The sequence below is a fragment of the Oculina patagonica genome, chromosome 3, assembly GCF_052425735.1.
Source record: "Oculina patagonica isolate OP01 chromosome 3, crgOcupat, whole genome shotgun sequence".
Taxonomy (NCBI): domain Eukaryota; kingdom Metazoa; phylum Cnidaria; class Anthozoa; order Scleractinia; family Oculinidae; genus Oculina; species Oculina patagonica.
The window spans coordinates 12,656,753-12,675,521 of record NC_135760.1 but is presented as its reverse complement, the minus strand read 5'-3'; the positions used below and the strand labels follow the sequence as shown (position 1 = coordinate 12,675,521).

Sequence of the window (18,769 nt, the reverse complement as noted above, 5' to 3'; positions counted from 1 at the left end):
ATAAGAATATCGAGGCTGAAATTTGCGAATTTTTTAGAATATTTAAGAATAAACCCGAGGCCGAGATTTTGAAAAGAATATAGTTTTAGTTGAAACAAAAACAGGTATTTTCATTTCCGTCACTTTTTCTCTGTGAGAAATGCTTTGTTTAAAGTCAAAACGGCTAGGCTGCAACGTAAAGCAATGGTACATGTGCACATTGAAACACGATACAGATCTGGACACCAAACACTTTGATTACTCGTTTCATTACTGTGTCTTCACTGGATTTAATGCTGACTTGTCCTTGTTCCGGTTTTAAAAAGAATTACACAAGATAACGATGTAAAGGGGTGAAATATCTTTACTAATATCTTTACTTCTGTACACAATAGAGGTTTTAAATTGAGTGTTGTAAAACCAAAACCAAAGTAATCACACTGGCCAATCACAAAAGACAAGGGCAATCCAGTGAACTAATCAAAACAAAGCCAACGCATGTAACCGGCGTGACGAGCGGGAAAACGTACACAAGTGAGTCAGGATTGGTTTTGGTTTTGCTCACGATTGGTAAGAAAGTGGGGCGAGTTTTTTAAACCAATCTAAGCGTAGAAATACAAAACTGCCGTAAATACAAATTACTCCTGACACTCATATGAAAACCGCTCTAATAAAATTTCACTATATACAAGTCAAGGTCCATTAATGTAAAAATCGCGAAACGTCCCTACCTTTTTAAGCGACCAACTTGTGTTAAATAGCCAAGCAAACAGAAGAAGCACTCGCTACGCTTATTTTAACTTGCGCTGCCTGAAATTCAGAAGAGAGACAGAAGGCGGGCGCACTTTTTCTGTTTCTGCCACCCGCCTTTGGAATGCTCTCCCTATCTCAAAAAGGCGAATCGAACAGCCGAAGCCCTTTAAAGAATCTCTCAGAGATCGGGTGTTTTCGGAGCAGCAGCTTTTACATCATTTTATTGTATAGTTTTAACTCTTTAGCTTCATATATCGTTTACTATTATGCATATTCGTATTCAATTTTCAATGTATATAGTGTTTTTATAATATTCTAGTGTAATTTTTAGGGAGGGCCACAGGTTTGTTAGCTTTGCTATTTAGTGTTACCCTCATTTTAAATAAAGTCTTTATTATTATTATTATTATTACTCTAAAGGGGTTAGCAACGAGAAGAAACAGCACATCCAAATGCAACTTTAATCACTCATGTGCACAATATATAGTTTCTTATAACGGTTTATAACGAGCAGTTGAGCCTTCAACAAGGCACATCAAGAAGCAATAACACTTAAAATTAAATTGCAACATTGTAAAAAGAATAGCTGTTGCACAAAACAATTTTCTTAAAAAAAAATAAGTTAATTGACTGATATAAACTTTGCTTCTTTCACATTGTTGATTAAGGATAACCGCATACTCAATTTCTAATACATATGACAAATAAACTATTCACACCCATATGTTGCATATGTTGACAACTTTTATAATGATACATGTTTATTTTTATGAAACTCTTGGACAAAATCATGTCTTAAAATAAGTTATAGGCCTTGAAACATCTCAGTGACAACCTCAAAACCATGGACAGCCCATAAAGTTTTTCTCAATAATATCAACACTTGTGGTCAAGTAATTTCAAATAATTTTTTATCTCTCTTTTACTGAGCATTTTGACAATAATTATAATAAAAACCTAATTTTCATTATACTAAAGGTGCAGCAAGACTATAAACCAAGTGACAATGGGAACATCCTGATAAACAAGCACTCATTTTCTGATCAAGGAGCAGAAGTAAGAATTTCCATGCACTCAGGGCTGGTATTGAAGGAAGTCTTGTGGTCCAATGAGACATGACAAGGCAAGTGCACATCCAAACCAATCTTCTCCAATACTTTCTTTAACATGGGCCTAGAGAGAGTCAGAAGCACAGCATTTAACTACGAATATTCCTTGGAATTGCCAGCACCAAATTTTCTCCTGTGATATCACATACACTGACAGGCAAACAAATGAAATCATTGCCTTGTCGGACTGCTAAATTGCCACAAAAGCGAAAAGATCTTCGTCTTACCAGCAGCTGTGAGCAATAGTGTAGTACTTCAGTGGTTTATTGAATCCATTAAAAGTAGAGGCTGCCGAACAAGTGTAGGCTCCCATGTTTCTAAAGTACAACCACTCCCCAACATCAACCTGATTGTGAAAACAAAAGCAAAATAAAAAACTTTTAAACATTTAACAGCACATGCAAGGAAATCTGATCTATTATTTGAATCCATTCTATTTTATGTATACTCAAGGTGATCGATAATATACACCATCGTTATTTAGCACTTAAAGCCTTAGACATGACAAGACAACTTTATTTTTTGAAGGTGGTATGATCAAAACAGTGTCTAGTAAGTCGATAAATCTGAAAGAACTATATAGTTGTGTCAGTATGTAAACTACAGGGAAATCTGTTAAAATATAAATATTGAACCTGAAAATCACGAAAATTATTACCTTGGGTAACAATACATTCTTGGTGATACAGTCAAGGGAATCACATGTTGGACCCCAGATGCTTGATGGAAATTTCTCTGCTTTCTTATCAGTACCACAAACTTCTGGATTGACAGTTGCATGGTCAAACACCAGGCAGTTAAAGGAACCATACACTCCATCGTTGACATAATACATGTACCCCTGGCAAAATACAAATAGAGTATAAATCAAAGCATGCAGCTATGTGACTACTTCCTTCCTACTATTGACAACTTTTTACATTAGCTACATACCGTAAACACCCGCGGATAAGCCGCACCCGCAGATAAGCCGCACCCTGAGTTTAACAACTCATATGTTGGAAAAAAGTTTTTTGAAAGTAAATCAAAGAAAATCCAAAGTCGAGTCAAAAATCCAAAGTTGAGTCTTTAGAAAGTCTTCTTCATCGAACGTAAACTCAGTGAACATTGAAACAGAAAATACTTCAGTCTTACCCAGAATTTGAGCTCTTTAATATAATGAAATCCAACTTTGACATATTATGGGTGATCTTTTTCTGGCATTTGTTGACAGGTATTTCTTCATTCAACACAGTTTTTCCATAGATTTTTGTGACAACAACAAGAACTTGCGTTTGCCGAACGTTCGTAGCTTAGTAACCAGGCATTTTATCGTACGCGAAATATGGGACTAGGGCGAGAACGTAAAGACAAAACAAGATGGCGATGGAGGCGTTCGGGTTTCGTGGCTATCATATCGACAAATTCAAGAGATTTGGGAGCCATCTATTGGAGATAAACTTGTTGCATAAAGAGAGTTTCGTAATCAGTTCGACAAATTTTCCATCAAAGTGCAAAATGAGAAAGGAACAATAGGCCATCTTACTCGTGGTATTTTCTCGCTCGTAAAGTATCAATTTTACTGTTAAAGTTATAGGCCATTGTCGACATTGCAAACAGTATAGGAGCTGTCAAACTTGCAAAAGTAATGACCAGTACTCTCTTGTAGTTTTATGTTATATTAATTTACATAATTTTCCATAAATTAGTGTCAGTTTATGAAAATTTACGGCACATTTTCCGAATGTTCCCGCAAATAAGCCGCACCCCCGATTTCGAGCGAAAATTTTTGGAAAAAAGGTGCGGCTTATCTGCGGGTTTTTACGGTATATGTATTTACTGTTATTATATATAACAACAAGTGTTGAAAACAGTTTCATGGATAGGGTGGATATTCCACATGCTACTCACCAGTTCATCAGAGTCCTTACATCCAGCAGCTTCAGCAGACTTGTCATTTTGTTTCAGCTGACTCCCTTTCACAGTGCGGCGAGCAACAACATTTACAACAAGAGTAAAGGCAGAGGCAGAATAGTAGCGTCCTGGTTCTGCTATGATGCGGACACCTGAGCTAACTGGAAAGTGCTCCTCTAGCAATGGGTTCAGAATTGCACACACCTGGAAATGTAAACCAGAACATTACTTGTAATATATATTTTTTTTAATGAATTTTTTGTTTGTTTTCCAGAAACATCACAGCATATACAATCTGCTACTCAATCCAACAAATAAATGGAAAACGATTTCTGACAATTTGGTGAGGTCCACATTGATAAACCCACATAACAATACGTCATTGACACCACCGTCTGTATATGATGCACATTGAAGTATTACTGAAGTGCATTCAGCAGTTAATACCAACATGAACACTGCATTGGTTATAACAGTTCAATAAAAGTTCTCACTAGGTTATTTGAATTTTTCAACTCACCTCTTCGAATGTAATTGCAGCATCAGGTGCTCCAGGAAAACCACCACCAATGTCCAACATGGTAAAGTTATATCCTATTTGAGCCTGAATTGTAAAGGTGGGAATATAAATATCTTGAAAAATGTACAAGTAGAAGAAGCATTATATTAAAATTGGACAAACTGGCTCAGGGAGTACATACAACACGCTCATCATCACATGAGTAACACGCTAAGAGAGGGCAAGTTGTTATCATCATAGCCAGCATCAACACAATCAATGAAAATCTTGTAAATCGCTTGTCACTTATCAACCTAGTAAAATGGCCCAGCTCAAAACGAGTCTCTCGTAGTTCAGTTGGTTAGAGTGCCCAACCGGTATCTAGGAGGCCATGGGTTCGATTCCCGTCGGGGACTCAGAATTTTTCTTTGCCCCATGCTCGTGTCATGTTGAATACTTCATCTTCAACATATGCTCAGGCAAGGTACCTCTGCATTAGTAGCAGCTATGCGTTCGTGAGGTAAAAGCAAATTGCATTATTTCCTTGGCCTTGGTAGCATGAAAGCAACATTTCCAGGGATCCATATTCGTTTTTTCTCCAAGTCGTCAGCCGGGCAAGTATGCAAGATGACATACTTGCCCTGGCAAAATTTTACTTGCCCGTTGAAAAGTGAAGAATGGCGACCGTACAACAAGTAAATGAAAAGTTGACTTTTTTGTTATTATCACATGTATGTAACACTGTGTATACATGAAATCTTCAAGACAACGAATCTGTTTTAATAAAGTTTGATTCACAAGTATTTGTTAATGAGACTTTTTACTTGTCTACCTTGGCTGCCGGTTTACAAATTTCACAAAACATCACGCCCCCAAGCGGCTTGCGATGTTGCGGAAGCGTATGATGCGGGCACAAATGAAAGCCAGGGCCTCTTCGACTGCAACCACGGAAGAAAAGAACGCTTTTGCTCTTCTTATTCATATTTGGTTTGTTTTTCTGAAGTGTTAACATTGCTTTTTTTTCTTTGCTGGCGGCGCCAGACCAAGATAACGGCAAATTTTGATCAAAACATCAGCTGATGCGATCGCCTCGTGTTTTCGCGGATGCAGCTGCAGTACAAAATATCAGCGGTTGAGAGCTTGAAAATTGAGCCTGCAATGATTTCATTGATGGAAAATACCGCATCAGCCAAGATGGCGGCCAAAATTATGATTTTATCGCGACAGAAAGTTGCAAATTATGTTCTGTTTTCGAAAAGTTATGAATGGATGACAAGTGGTCAGAACGCAAGTAACTCATAAGAAAACTTAATAATTGTTTTTTTTTTTTTCATTAAGTCAAACTTAAGTCGTCCAGCGGACGAGTTTATGTAATCATTTGGTCGTCCATACGATGTTTTAGTCGTCTCGGACGACCGGACGACTGCGAATATGGATCCCTGCATTTCTCTTTTCATTGGAGCATTATGTAAAATCTTACAAATAACTTCCTTTGCCATGGCAAACCCACAAGAGGAGCCATAATAAATTGGTGTCACCTTCCATTTATTTGATAAATAGCTATCACAAGCAATAAAACTTCACTTACCCCAAGGTCAAACACACTACGAGCAGCTGAGACAGCAGTTCCAAATGCACTTGCATCATAGCATCCACTGCCAACATGAAAACTAAGCAGAAGAGAACAACTTTATTCCAATTTATGTACTTAGAAGAAGCACTATATCTAAAATGGACAAGCTGGCTCAGGGAGTACATATAACACACTCATCATTACATGGGTAACACACTAAGAGAGGGCAAGTTGTTATCATCATAGCCAGCATCAACACAATCAAATCAAAAAATGGAAATCCAAATTTTACCTCACTCCAATCACATTCAACTTCAGATCATGGGCGACCTTCAGGAGGTGACGGCATTGTTTCAGGGGTGCTCCATACTTGATTCCAAGCTGTTCGAAATGAAAAAAGTTATTACTACACCTTGTACGTTAAGATCACAATATATTTACCAAGCCAGTTGGTAGATGACATGTGCAAGGGCTTTTGACATTCTCTTGACAACAATGAACATTCTGATGATTTCTGTTTTAACCGGCCAATCAAAATACAAGTGAGACAGGCAGAGTTGACAATTGTCGGAGTTCGAACATGAAACTTGACAAAAAAAAATCTCTCACAGTTATTGTGCACTGATTGCAACTACAACAATCACAAAAGTACAAACCTGGCAGAGTGACTTGGAATCATCAGTTCGAATGCGAAGAAGCAACCTAGAAACATTCAACAAAGTGTTTTTATTGCCTTGACAAACTTTATATCATAAAGCCAAAACTTGGTTAATTACATTTCCATCATAAATACCTAGCAGAAGGGTACAGTTCTTTGATCTTGTGCAGTTCCATCTCATTGTCAAAAGTCATCAAAGAAATTCCATGTTTTGCAGAGAACCTAAAATAACAATAATTCACTTTGTTATGGTCTGTGATATTATATATGCATAAAATTAAAGAGAAAGGGGTAGTTGTTGTAGTTTGGGGACTCAGAATTTTTCTTTGTCCCATGCTTGTGTCATTGTTAAAAAATTCATTTTTGTTATTTATCACCGAGCTTAAAATTTACCATCTTTATTATTTACAACACACTTGATGATTTTGACATTGCTGATCATAGCAGTATGCAGAACGCGTGTCACATATCAACCTAGTAAATGACCCAGCTCACAATGAGTCTCTCGTAGCTCGGTTGGTTAGAGCGCCCAACCGGTATCTGGGAGGCCATGGGTTTGATTCCCATCGGGGACTCAGAATTTTTCTTTGTCCCATGCTCGTGTCATTGTTGAAAAATTCATTTTCAAAGGGAAAAAATGTTTTAAGTTTTTTCCATCAATCAGTCAGGAATGCTATTCTCACTTATCAAGTCACAATCTTGTATATAATAAACAAAGTTTAAAATACACAGTCTCCCATTGACAGTGTTCCAAGAGAGCTGACCATATATTTGAACTTGAGGTTTCACAGAATTTGTAGTGTAATAATACTGAAGATGTGATTAATCTCAATGAAAGAATCTTTGTACTTGTTTCGAGCTTCTTTACTAACCTTATATGGGAGGCTTGTTTGCAGGGATTGGCATATACAATCTTTGCAGGTGATACACCCATGCCCAACATTGTCTGCATTTCAGTCTGAAAAATAAATTTAAAGTGTTGACTCTGTACAACCAGCTGTCTCGGCGAGAAAACTATGGTTAAGATGCACTCTAACAGTCTGAGCAGGTTACATAAAATGTCTTGTACCTTGCTTGCACAATCAAATCCAATTCCTAATCCTGTTAGCATCTTTAGGATTACTGGATCAGTGTTACACTTCATTGCTGCAAAACGAAACAAAGACATCTTAGTAACCAACTCATTTTGTAGCTAAATACAGGAAGTTCAAGAGTAGAGTGTCACATGTTTTCAATCGTGAATAGTTCTGCTATGCATTCCATGCTTAAGCTTTTCTTGCAAAAAATTAGCAATGTCTGGTTGTTCAAGTTGGCCAAAGGTTTTACTGAGGATCAAATATAACACCAGAAGGTTACCCTTGGGGGCAGAATTCCTTAACAACAGAAAAAATAACTTTATAGGTTTTTGGTTAAAACTTACCATAAAAGGGTTCTACCCTAGGTAGCAGAGAAACCCACTTCTTGTGTTTAAGAAGAACATCAGCCAAGTCTACAATGTAGAAGGCATCATCAGAGTCCTGGAGATAAATGAAAAATATATATTGTAATTACTACTTAACTTGTCCCAGTATGCTACATAGTGTTGATATATCTCAACACCATGTAGAAATCCAATGTGAACAAACCTCTCTTCCTATGGTGCTAAGTTTTTGTTCAATTATGTCCACACAGGACAAGTCATCCTTCAAAATGTCAAGAGAGACACCTTCTCCAAGAGCACACTTCATCTTGAATGATTAAAAGGAAGGCTGCAAAAAAGGCAATTGAACCTTAAATTGAGCAAGTTCTTTTGCAAATACTGTAATAATTTGGCAGTTAACTTTTGGGGAAATTTATTCATTACTTTTATTTTTAAAACAGTTGAAATATTCTTACGTTTATCACACTTGATACAAAATACTAATCAAAATGGTTGCAGCTTGCCTCTACTTATAATTTCAGGACTTTCTGACCAAAATTTACATTCTTCTTCATAGCCAAACATAATAATAATAATAATAATTTATACATTTATATAGCGCTAAAACTATAAATATTCTAAAGCGCTGTTTTTAATATGTAAAAATAATATAAAAATATAAAAATTAGAATGAACCTACATACAAATCAAACTAGAAACAGTGTGATTAAAAAGTTAAAACGCTTAAACGCGAAATTCTTTCTTAAAAAGGAAAGTCTTCAATTGACTTTTAAAAGTCTCCACTGATGACGCTTTGCGAATGTCAACAGGAAGCTCATTCCACAGGGAGAGGCCTGCCTTGGCAAAGGCTCTATCCCCAAAAGATTTCAGCATTGTCTTAGGGATAACTAGCATATCATGGCCATCGGAACGCAGGTTGTACCAACCAACAGGCTTGGCCTTCAAAAGGCCAGAGATGTAAGGCGGAGCTTTCGCATGAAGGGCCTTGTACACCAGTAGCAGTATCTTAAATGTCACCCAGTACCGAACAGGAAGCCAGTGTAGTCTACTTAAGATGGGAGTAACATCATAGCAACACCAAGCAGATTATTTTTGTTATTCATATCAGCTGATGCCTTGACAATGTATTGACACTATGCACTACCGGTAGAAGAAAAATTCTGCTCAGATGTTTTGTACTGTCGCTTACATCTAAGCATGAACACGTGCCACCAAAACATGATCTAATTGGGTATTAAACGTGGCATGATTGGTTGTCAAACATTTGAAGTTTGGCAGACTGTAATGTGAACTTTCGCTCTCAAAATGCTCACCATTAACACTGATTACTTGCTAAACCTACACTAGAAGTGACGTAAGTGAACCTGCAAATGCATATCGACACAGATCAGGATAAATTTTTCTGAAGGAGTCTCTATATACAATCTTTCAAGCATTTCAAAACCGAAATGTGTTGAACTTTTGGCCCGAAATGTGCCTTTACTGTCCGCCAAAGTTCAAATTTTGATGACCAAACATGCCACGTTTAATATCCAATTAGATTTTGTTTCGGCAGCACATGTTCACGCTTATGCAACCGACAGTATTTCTTTTACTTATCCTGTAACGCTATCATCTGTTATATTCCTGAACTATATCTAGGCAGGGCCACATTTACAACATCAAAACAAAACATTGGCTTGGAAAAACATACCATAATATATAGACCTATTCAAGACAAGATTGATTTGCTTGCTGAATCTAGCCATACATGGCAGAGTCATGAATACATATTTCATGTGTGAAGTGTCAGTCTTAATGCAATTAGCACTTCTCCTACTGTACTTGTATTGTTTTATCATGCCTCCTTTATTGTCTAATAATACATTGACGTAAATCCTACCAAAATGAATGTTGATCATAATTCTCACTGCATGAAGTATAAAATGATTCTAAGATTTTAACATTCGAAGGGTCTGCAATTAACATTATCTTGGAAATCTTCTATTACCTGCACTATCTGTCCTAGAACAGGTTGAAGACATCAAAGAACGAATTATAAATAAAACATAAAACCCCCCATATTGTACCAGTTCATATAGGTTAACCATTAAATTAACATATCACTTATGCTGTAAGATATAATCCCAGGACAGGTTAGGATTATACCAGGAGAATTAAAAAATTCTAAGTATTAATTTGATTTTTTGCAGCAGCAGCAACTCTATGAACATTTTCTTTTATAGTGCATGTTATTCACAATTTTAAAATACTGATTATAAGACAATAGCATTATTTCCCTTTTCTGTGTTGAAGTACAATATAAAACATATTTGTACATGATGGGGTCGTTAAAGAAATCGAATGAAATAAATATAACAACAAAATATTGTCTAATGCAATAAGGCCTTAGCAATGGGATTCCTGAAGGTGTTTCTTTTCGTTTATGCGAGGCACAAAGCTAAAGTTCTATCCAACAATGCAATCCTGTTGGGGAGTATGTGGGTATGGAAACATACAAATGCATAAACATACAATCTGTACAGTTCCAGAAAGACATGTAAATTAACATGTTCACTCCACAGACTACTAATACTAGAATAAAGAGGGCAATCGAGCTTAATCGACTGGCATAGTTCTGCTGTGTACTTTGTTTGCTTTGAAGCATTACAAAATTAATTTACACGTCTAGTGCTTGTGCTACAGAATGTCTACCTCGAGTCAGGATTTGCCTCTATATGAAGAAATGCATACTTGCAGAGTCAACCGAAGGCCATACGCCCCCAATTTAACATCTTTACCAGGATTTTAACCAGGTTCGTCAATCGTATTTTAATACGAAGCACATGTAACTTCACTGGTATAAACTTGGATACGGTAGGTTTCATTCATACTTACACGACTTTTATCAACCAAAATACACCCTTAGCAAACGCTAGCTTGGGTCGGAATCCACGTTGAAGGTGAACTCGAACTTTTCTTTCTTCAGGAAGTCAGCCTCTGGGCAGTTGGAGTAGATCTTCGCGGTGTGGCCGCCCTAAAATACGTTAAAGATAGTTATAATTGATCCGCCATTGTTTCAGGCAACGTGGCTTTCAATGTCTGGCATCTGAACTGCGAAAATTCAACTCGTCTTAGGCAAAAACAACTCACCTTCACCCCAGGGTCGCAGCAGACAACTCTTCCCTCTTTTAAACGCGGAATGGTGACTGTTTTACCTTTAAAATCTCACAAAATAAACTGTGGACGAACGAACGTTCCGACATGAACACACTCGACCTAAAGCTTTCTGGGCGCTCGAGTGACCATGTGAGAGCTTCATCCTGATTGGCTGGTTTGTTTTTCACCTGATTGCGTAAGCGCGCGCGAAGCAAATGGGAAAATTGAAATGAAAGTATGAAAGGGAAATCAGAAAAAAAAAATACATTGGAATCATGTTTCCTCGTTAGGTTTTGGCTACCAGGTTTAGCATTCCTACTAGCCATTTGGCTAGTGAAAAACTCGGAAAAGTCAACTGTTCTTGATAGAAATCAATACACCTGACTAGTGAAAAATTACTTTTGGTTAGTAAAATCTGACATGTCACTAGCCAGTAAACCACTGAGTTAAAAAGTTAGTTTCAAGCCCTGATGCCGGGCCTTAAACACTAGTATTTACCTTTGTAGAAAGTCAGTGTTTGCTTTCAAGATTGGCTTGGTTGGAAAGTCCAACCCGAGTCTACTGATCCTTTGATTTTTTCTCTCCCTCCTTACAAAAAGAACGCGGGACTGTTTTTTGTGAATTACCCTTTTTGTCTGTTCTTCTTTGTAAAGTAATTTTATTTGACACAGTTGAACTAAATAAAACGGCATTGACAGACCCCTGAGTATTGTAACTTGTACATGATAGAGACAAATAAAAGTTGCACGGCTTTAAGACTTTTTTGTCAAGGGATCAGGGGCCATAAATCGTCTCCGAATATGGCTCATGTTGTCGATAATATGATTACGGTCATAAAAGGACAAAACTGTCTGTCTAAATCTTAAACAACTCCTCAAATTTAGAGGATTGGAGCTAAGGGTTTTCCTTATCAAGCTCCAGTATATTTTTACACGCGTTGTATTTGAGACCTTTTCGACGTGTCTGACGTTCGCTGAATGAACTATGAGTATTTGCTTCCCGACGTTTCAAGTGTCCGCTTGCTAATTAGTATTATTTCGAAGTGTTCGTGGAGAGTTCAGCTACCCCCATACCAGCGTTACTCAGGAGTCCGGTTTTGCGAGTGCTTGCGGCGATAATCCGTACGGGCAGATGGAATCAACGTCACTTCTCATTGTTTGAAAATGCATGTAAAAAAAGTCCCTAAAAGGTACGTTTGTAATATTAAAACATCCAGTCGTGTACACTTATTATCCACAAAAGGTTACAAATGAGGGGGCGTGTGGGTGTAAAAGAAAAAACTAGTCCACTCAGACGTTGCCTGCGGCGAACGGTTCGCGTGTGCGATGCAAAGAATTCATTAGACAAGAGTAATCATTACTGTCAAGTTGAACACAAGGCTTCTTTTAATATAGCATTTTATTTACAACATTGCCTGGCACGACGATGTGTTAAAAAAGTATAAATTATTTATCATATATTTACATGGCAATGCATTTAATAGTCAATGAATTTTCTTACTGCAGCGGGTTGTTAATAATTTACATGTATGAAATGTGTCAACATTCAAAATGACGATTCAGGGCAGATGAGCGTGTGCAACATGCATTAGTAAAATGACTCAGCATGTCTCGGATTAGCACTATACAAATTTATATTTCTTTACTATCTCTATTTTTTTATTCAGGTAAACCAGCTTCTGCAATTTCTCCTTTGACTAATATAAACAAAATAAATAGTAAAAAACAAAACTTTTTTGATAATAGATAGCTACACATATGAAACTACCTGAAGTGCTACTTTACAGGAAAATACAAAGTGTAGCACCTATATTTTGGTCATAGAAATTGTACAATTTTATTTTTTTGAATGTTTAAAGCATAGAGGAAAGATCAATCGTTAATTAGCTTATCTTATACTTATTGTACTTGTCTCAATCTTTCTTATCTTTTTATTAGCAAATATGGACAGACTGTGCAGAAAACTGAAAACAGCACAACTCAATAAATTGACATAATTTTGTATTTACAATGAATAAGTTAACTCTTGTTTGGAAATTGTCACAACACTCATCTTGCCTGTGAACAAATATTCTTTTTCAGGGCTCTTTTCAAGCAAAGGGACCAGTTCACAGTTTTTTTAAGATCCTGTCATACAAAATGGCAATTAAAATAAAAATGATGGCTTCAAACAAGAAAAAAAATAATACAAAATACTTAGAAGCCATAGGCCAGTATGGACTTTGAAAAATACTCAAGACTAACAGTTACTAGTCGCGGTAATATAATTGTGATCGGCAGGAAATCAGGTTGGAAGTAAAACTTTGTCATCTTTGTTTAGATAAAAAGGGAAAACAATATTGATGTTTTTTTGCACTGTGACCGAGTCCCTTTACTGACGCAAGCTGTATTAATATTGAACTAACATTGTCCACCATACTGATATGACACAGTTCATTCACTAGCGTGGTAGTCGTGATATTTCGAGCTTGACCTGCCAATGTGTCTCATGTATCATCTTTGTCTGTTTCCTTGAGCTGGCATCCAGCTTTTGACTGCTCCACTCTTCCTTTAGCATCAAGTTACTAAGAATTCACTGACAGGGTACTGGTTGGGCTCATACTTGATGGTGTTAACACCATACTTGGCAAAGAGTTGCTAGTGATCTGAATAGGCTGTGTGTTTATGACACTGCCACTTGAGACACTTAAAGATGCTGGTTGCATCGTTGTAGCAACCTGGTTAAGTTTGTTCATTTCAAGTTGCCAGCCTGGAACTTTTTTGGCCGTCATATGTCTTCTTGCGTGTTTGGTCAAATGATCTGACCTCATAAACCGCCTTCCACAGAGAGGGCAAGCAAACCGCTTTTCTCCAGTGTGAGTTCGTCTATGCCTAGCCAGCTCATCAGATCTTGCAAAACGCCTGTCACAGTTTTCCCAAGTGCACGGAAATGGTTTCTCTCCTAAAATGGCAAAAAATAAAAAGGTATCAAAGATTAATCTACTGATAAACAAACACAAATTCTTGATTTCGTGGGAGTTCAGGGCCTACAATAGGTGCAAACAACAAAAAATTTCAACAATCCAAACTATGAAATTCTACAGTTGAAATTCAACACCAAACTAAGCCTTATATTACATAACTCAACACTGAACTGGAGTCGAAAAATAAGAAACAAAGCATTATTTTCAAACGAAAATGTTGAATAATTCCTTTTATATACCGTCACGATAATTCAAAAACGAAAATAGTATGTTTTTAAACTTATTTTACACGCGCGATCGGTTTCCCGCCTTCGCTGTTCGTTTCATAACATTGCATCACGCGCTTCGTTTCACGTGATTTCTCTGTGTGGGTGTATGACAGGCACAACAAGAGGAGTGTACTGGGCTTGTCATGCAACGTAAATAGAAGAAAAATTCCCGCGATATCAGGAAAGAGACCACCGTGAAAATTTACCTACTTAGACAGAGATTTTACAAAAAACTTATCCATTAAACAGAAAAACCCTACAATAAATTTTATTCCCGCGAGAAAAATATTTTTTTTTGTAAATACCTGTATGTGTTCTCATGTGAGCTTTTAAATGGGAACTTTTGAAGTAAGTTTTTCCACAGTTTTCAAAGGAACAAATATGATTTCTTCGGCGATTGGTCTGGCTCTTTCCACTTTCGCTTTCCTGTTGATTCTGGCCTTGAAGTTGAGGAAGAAGTCCTGCCTGAGTAACAATAAAATTTCTCTGCTGTAACTGTGAAATATTGCCGACTCCAGCCGGAGTTCCGTTTGTGGCTACAGGGCAAAGTACAACTACAGCGCCGGCTGGTAAATTTCCTCCACTGTTTGCCAGTAAAACTTGATTCACATTTACTCCTCCTGGAAAGACTTTTAAAGGCAATCCAGACACTGTAGTTGATGGGGCCGCTGTTGTGGAAATCGCTCCCAAAGGAACACTTCCAGCAGTTGTTGTACAAAGTCCAGAGTTGCCACGAGGAACTGCTAACTCGGCTGAAGTTTGAATTCCGTTTTCAATCTAAATGAAAGACAGAAGGATCCGATTAGTAAACTAAATTGAAAGGCAAGTACAAAACGAAGAAATCGTTAACTTAGCTAATGTTGGGGTGAACTTCGTCTCTGTTAAGCTTCTCACCTTTTCTGGTTCGTCCTCGACGGAAGTTGTGCTACTCAGTGAAGCGCTCGACGAATTTCTGCTTATAGAAGAAACACCAGAGTCGGGGCTTGGAGTATTTCTGTCTAGGTAAGGGGGTGACCATTGACTCATCGCGAGAAGCGACTGCACAGCATCCAAGTCGACATTTTCAGTCGTTTCGCTTTGACAACCTTCACTGTCCGATAGAACAGAGTCCTCCTGATGTAAACACAAAAGAGCGTAAAAAAATTAGTCAATGAAAAACCTTCCGTGTTAAACATTTCGTCGCCGATCTCACTTACTTCCATCTCTTTAGACGACGACGAAGGCGTTGAAGGAGGAGACATAGGAAGAGCGTACATGACTCCGTATATTTCGTGTAAAAACTCTGAAACTACTGGAAAGCGAACGCAGTTTTGTTATCGTTTTGTGTTGATTGAACTTAGGTCAGCAATGAAGATCATGCATGTACAGAGGGCGTTGAAGGGGGTTGGACCAATCATAGCACACTTCCGGTAAAATGAACCAATCAGAACGCCATTTTCATGTGAACGGCGCGTGAATCAAACTGTTTTCACGTGTAGTCACAGGCCGAAAACGAACTTTGTCCCGCGAAACGAACAAGGTTTGTTTACTTTCCGGCCAAGGCGAGCCAAGGCCAAAATAGCCGCCACGTGATAGGGGGAAATCAGGTGTAACTGATTCGTGACAATAACAAACCGAAAGACAATTCTCTTTTGAGCGAGGTCACGCACACAGACATCAACAAGCGACGGAGCGTTTTCATGACCGCGTTATTTTCTGAATTTTTATCGTTTTAAATTTTTTATCGTTTTAAATTTCTTTTGCAGAGCGGAATCAGTTCGATCACAGATGTGACAACACATTGCCTCTCGCCTCGCCCGTTTCGCCTCGCCTCGCCTACACACAGGCGTTGCTCATCGATTTTGACCAAACCCTACGCTTAGATCATCTCCAATTTGCGGGAAAATGAGCAAACTCACCCCAACACATACTAACGGCGAGTAAATACCACTCGAAAGTGAAATGAATAAAACGGAAGTGAAAAAAAAAATATCAAACGAAAGTTCTTTTTATTTTTGCCGCAGTCACGTTTCGATATCCATTTTCCTGAAAATATCAGAAAATATTAATTTTTTCGCTTTTCAGTTTCTTCTTTCAAAACAATTTCTTGGTAATTTACTAATTTAAGTTAACCATTTTTTTTTTTCAGTAAACTTCTCCGAAGAGGATTTTCACCTTGTTTTCAGAGGGCTCGATCTTCATTGACGGTATTTCTCCTCAAAACCATTGCAATACATTTCTCTAATAAGCAATTCTTAACTTTCGACAGAACATCAAAACATTATTCCCTAGTCAATAAATTCTCTTATTCTCATAACCTCTCTCTCTGACAGTCAGTGTGTTGGCGGTTTTTATTATTGTAAAGAGAAATTTACTATTGATCAGTCCGAGGAGTCCCTGTAACGTGCATTAGGTCAGGGACGGGCAGAATGGAGGAAAAGGCGTATGGTTGAGAGGGTCACGTCGGCTTGGCCAGAGAAATGTTTTAAAGCGAAAACTCGTTCATTGTACGTGTAATTTGTCTTTTCTCTATTACTCCTGCTTAGTTTAATGTATAAAGAATTTTCTAAAAGCGAAAATTACGCCGGATAACGCACGCTCGTGACGGCTATATAATTCATTATAAAGCTATTATCGTGAAACACAACCGTTCATTTAATAATTCATGTGCGTATAGCTCGACCAAACTTTAAATGGCTAAAGAAAAAAAAATACGCCAGTGAAGTCGATAAAATTACTGAACCAACGTCTTGTCCTATTTGCTATGTTTCGACTGCTTATTCGACGAGTCCCAACAAATTCTAAATTATTTTGCTATGTTAATTTTTGTCAATAACGTCTTTGTCAAGTTTTGACTGCTTGTGCGTGTTCACGCGCAGTACCAGTAGTTAATCACGAATTTTGAAGAAGAATGGTCACGTTTTTCTTGCAAATTCAAATTTAACTATTTTTAACGGGAAGAAACGGGCATAAGATTGCTCTTGGAAGTTTCGTTAAACGAGAGTCAAGCAAAACCTTCGTGTTTTCATAAATTTGTTTGTGTACTTAAAGATCACCTCAAAAAATCTTTTGTTATATTTTGCTTTGTCAGCATCAACCCCAGAACTTGACAAATTTTAAACTGATGTATCTTAAATTATCTAATGTATAACGTTACGTCTTTTTAGGACAGTAAATTCGGAAGAAGTGTTGAAAAAAATTTTACTCTGTGCACAAAACATCGAAATACTAGTACTTCCGCTTCAGTTATCATCCAATTTTTACCCGTAATTAAAAACAGTTAACGGCTGATGTGTTAGCAACAAAAACTCACCTTGGAATAAGAACTTTCCTGCAGGACAGAAGTTGGAATCAGAGGGTGCAGATCAGAAGTTGTTATCTTGCGATTTCTTCGAACCCTCGTGCTCTGATTTCGTTTCATATCTTCGCTTTACGCAATATCTTCCAACAGGAAGAGACTTGCCTCCTGAACTGTCTTATGCTTAGCTTGCAGTTCAATATATAAGGTCGTGGGGGGTGGCGCGGGGGTGTATGAGACGTCTAAAAACCGTCATCAAAACACGTATGGAAATGAAGACCAATCAGCTTGCACAACCACAGTGATAATCCGATTATAAACATTGTTAATAATAATTTCTGAAATGAAACAGGCACTTGTACAACAGTTTGAGATTAGTCAAAGTAATCAGTTAAACACCCAAACAATAACAAATAGCTATTGCAAAAGAAATGTAAAAAACGTGCCCGGCCACATTCTTGGGTGATGTAAGCACGAGAGAAGTGCATAGAGGCGCAGCCGAATGATTCCCACACTTTTCAAGTGTTCTTAAAAATTCTAAAGTGCATATAACTCAACAATGCACGAGGAGCAAGTTTAAGAAATGACACCGTGACGTTAGTCGCGTGCATTTATAATAACTCGATCTGTTATAGAACTTTAACGAACTCGAACTGACCAATCATATAGCGCACGCAAATCAAAAAATTTCTTATAACTTATCGTAATTGGTAATTATCCTGGTAGGTAACTAAATTATACTTGAAGCAACCGGGCCCAGCTGGTGTCGGTCGGAGTTCCAGAGTCCAATGGAAAAATGACCTATCGTCGACTTTCCTTGAAATCTTTCCTAGACTTGTTTCAAGTCGCTCGTTAGGGACCGCTGGATACGGGAACGGAGGGCGCGCGCGGCAGAGACATGGCGGAGGATCGTTGCGGAACGAGCGCGCTCGTTCCGGCCATTCGTCGTAGTGTCGCGCGCGCGTTTACAAAATAAATCCCGCGCGATTACAAGGTGATTTATCAAGTGGTCTTCTCGCTTATTTCAAGCGATTTATTTAGTACTGATCAAAAAAAACGAGCGACTTGGGGCAGTCTACGACTTTCCCAGCTCCCAGACATAAGGCCCTTAGTAAAAGGGCAAGTCCAATGCCCACCTCCTCCCCTTTTTTGCCGGTTGGACCTCAGTCCGGCGCAGAGTGGCACAGTAAGAAGAAAAAGACTTGTTTACTGTTAAACTGTAATTAAGTGGTCGAGGCT

At 37.9% G+C, this 18,769-nt stretch overlaps 2 protein-coding genes across 3 annotated transcripts; both read right to left on the bottom strand.

The window, feature by feature from the left end:
* Positions 1-1,179: 1,179 nt before the first annotated feature.
* LOC144646659 (ornithine decarboxylase-like) lies at positions 1,180-11,176 on the bottom strand. Its single transcript, XM_078506327.1, has 15 exons — positions 11,017-11,176; positions 10,762-10,900; positions 8,090-8,212; positions 7,885-7,981; positions 7,534-7,610; positions 7,337-7,422; positions 6,600-6,686; positions 6,463-6,508; positions 6,099-6,187; positions 5,822-5,903; positions 4,255-4,338; positions 3,732-3,938; positions 2,500-2,682; positions 2,069-2,187; positions 1,180-1,905 (listed from the first exon to the last, which is right to left on the bottom strand). The coding sequence occupies exons 3-15, from the start codon at positions 8,189-8,191 to the stop codon at positions 1,776-1,778; spliced, it is 1,389 nt and encodes a 462-aa protein (XP_078362453.1). The 5' UTR covers positions 8,192-8,212; positions 10,762-10,900; positions 11,017-11,176; the 3' UTR covers positions 1,180-1,775.
* A 1,226-nt stretch (positions 11,177-12,402) lies between these two features.
* Positions 12,403-17,675, bottom strand: LOC144646658 (uncharacterized). 2 transcript variants are annotated; one of them, XM_078506325.1, is made up of 4 exons: positions 17,546-17,675; positions 15,148-15,366; positions 14,559-15,030; positions 12,403-13,962 (listed from the first exon to the last, which is right to left on the bottom strand). In XM_078506325.1, exons 1-4 carry the CDS (start codon positions 17,651-17,653, stop codon positions 13,586-13,588), a joined length of 1,176 nt encoding a protein of 391 aa, XP_078362451.1. In that variant the 5' UTR covers positions 17,654-17,675; the 3' UTR covers positions 12,403-13,585. The 2 variants fall into 2 exon arrangements, with proteins under 2 accessions (XP_078362451.1, XP_078362452.1); XM_078506326.1 differs by lacking the exon at positions 17,546-17,675 and adding an exon at positions 15,450-15,585.
* Positions 17,676-18,769: the final 1,094 nt, after the last annotated feature.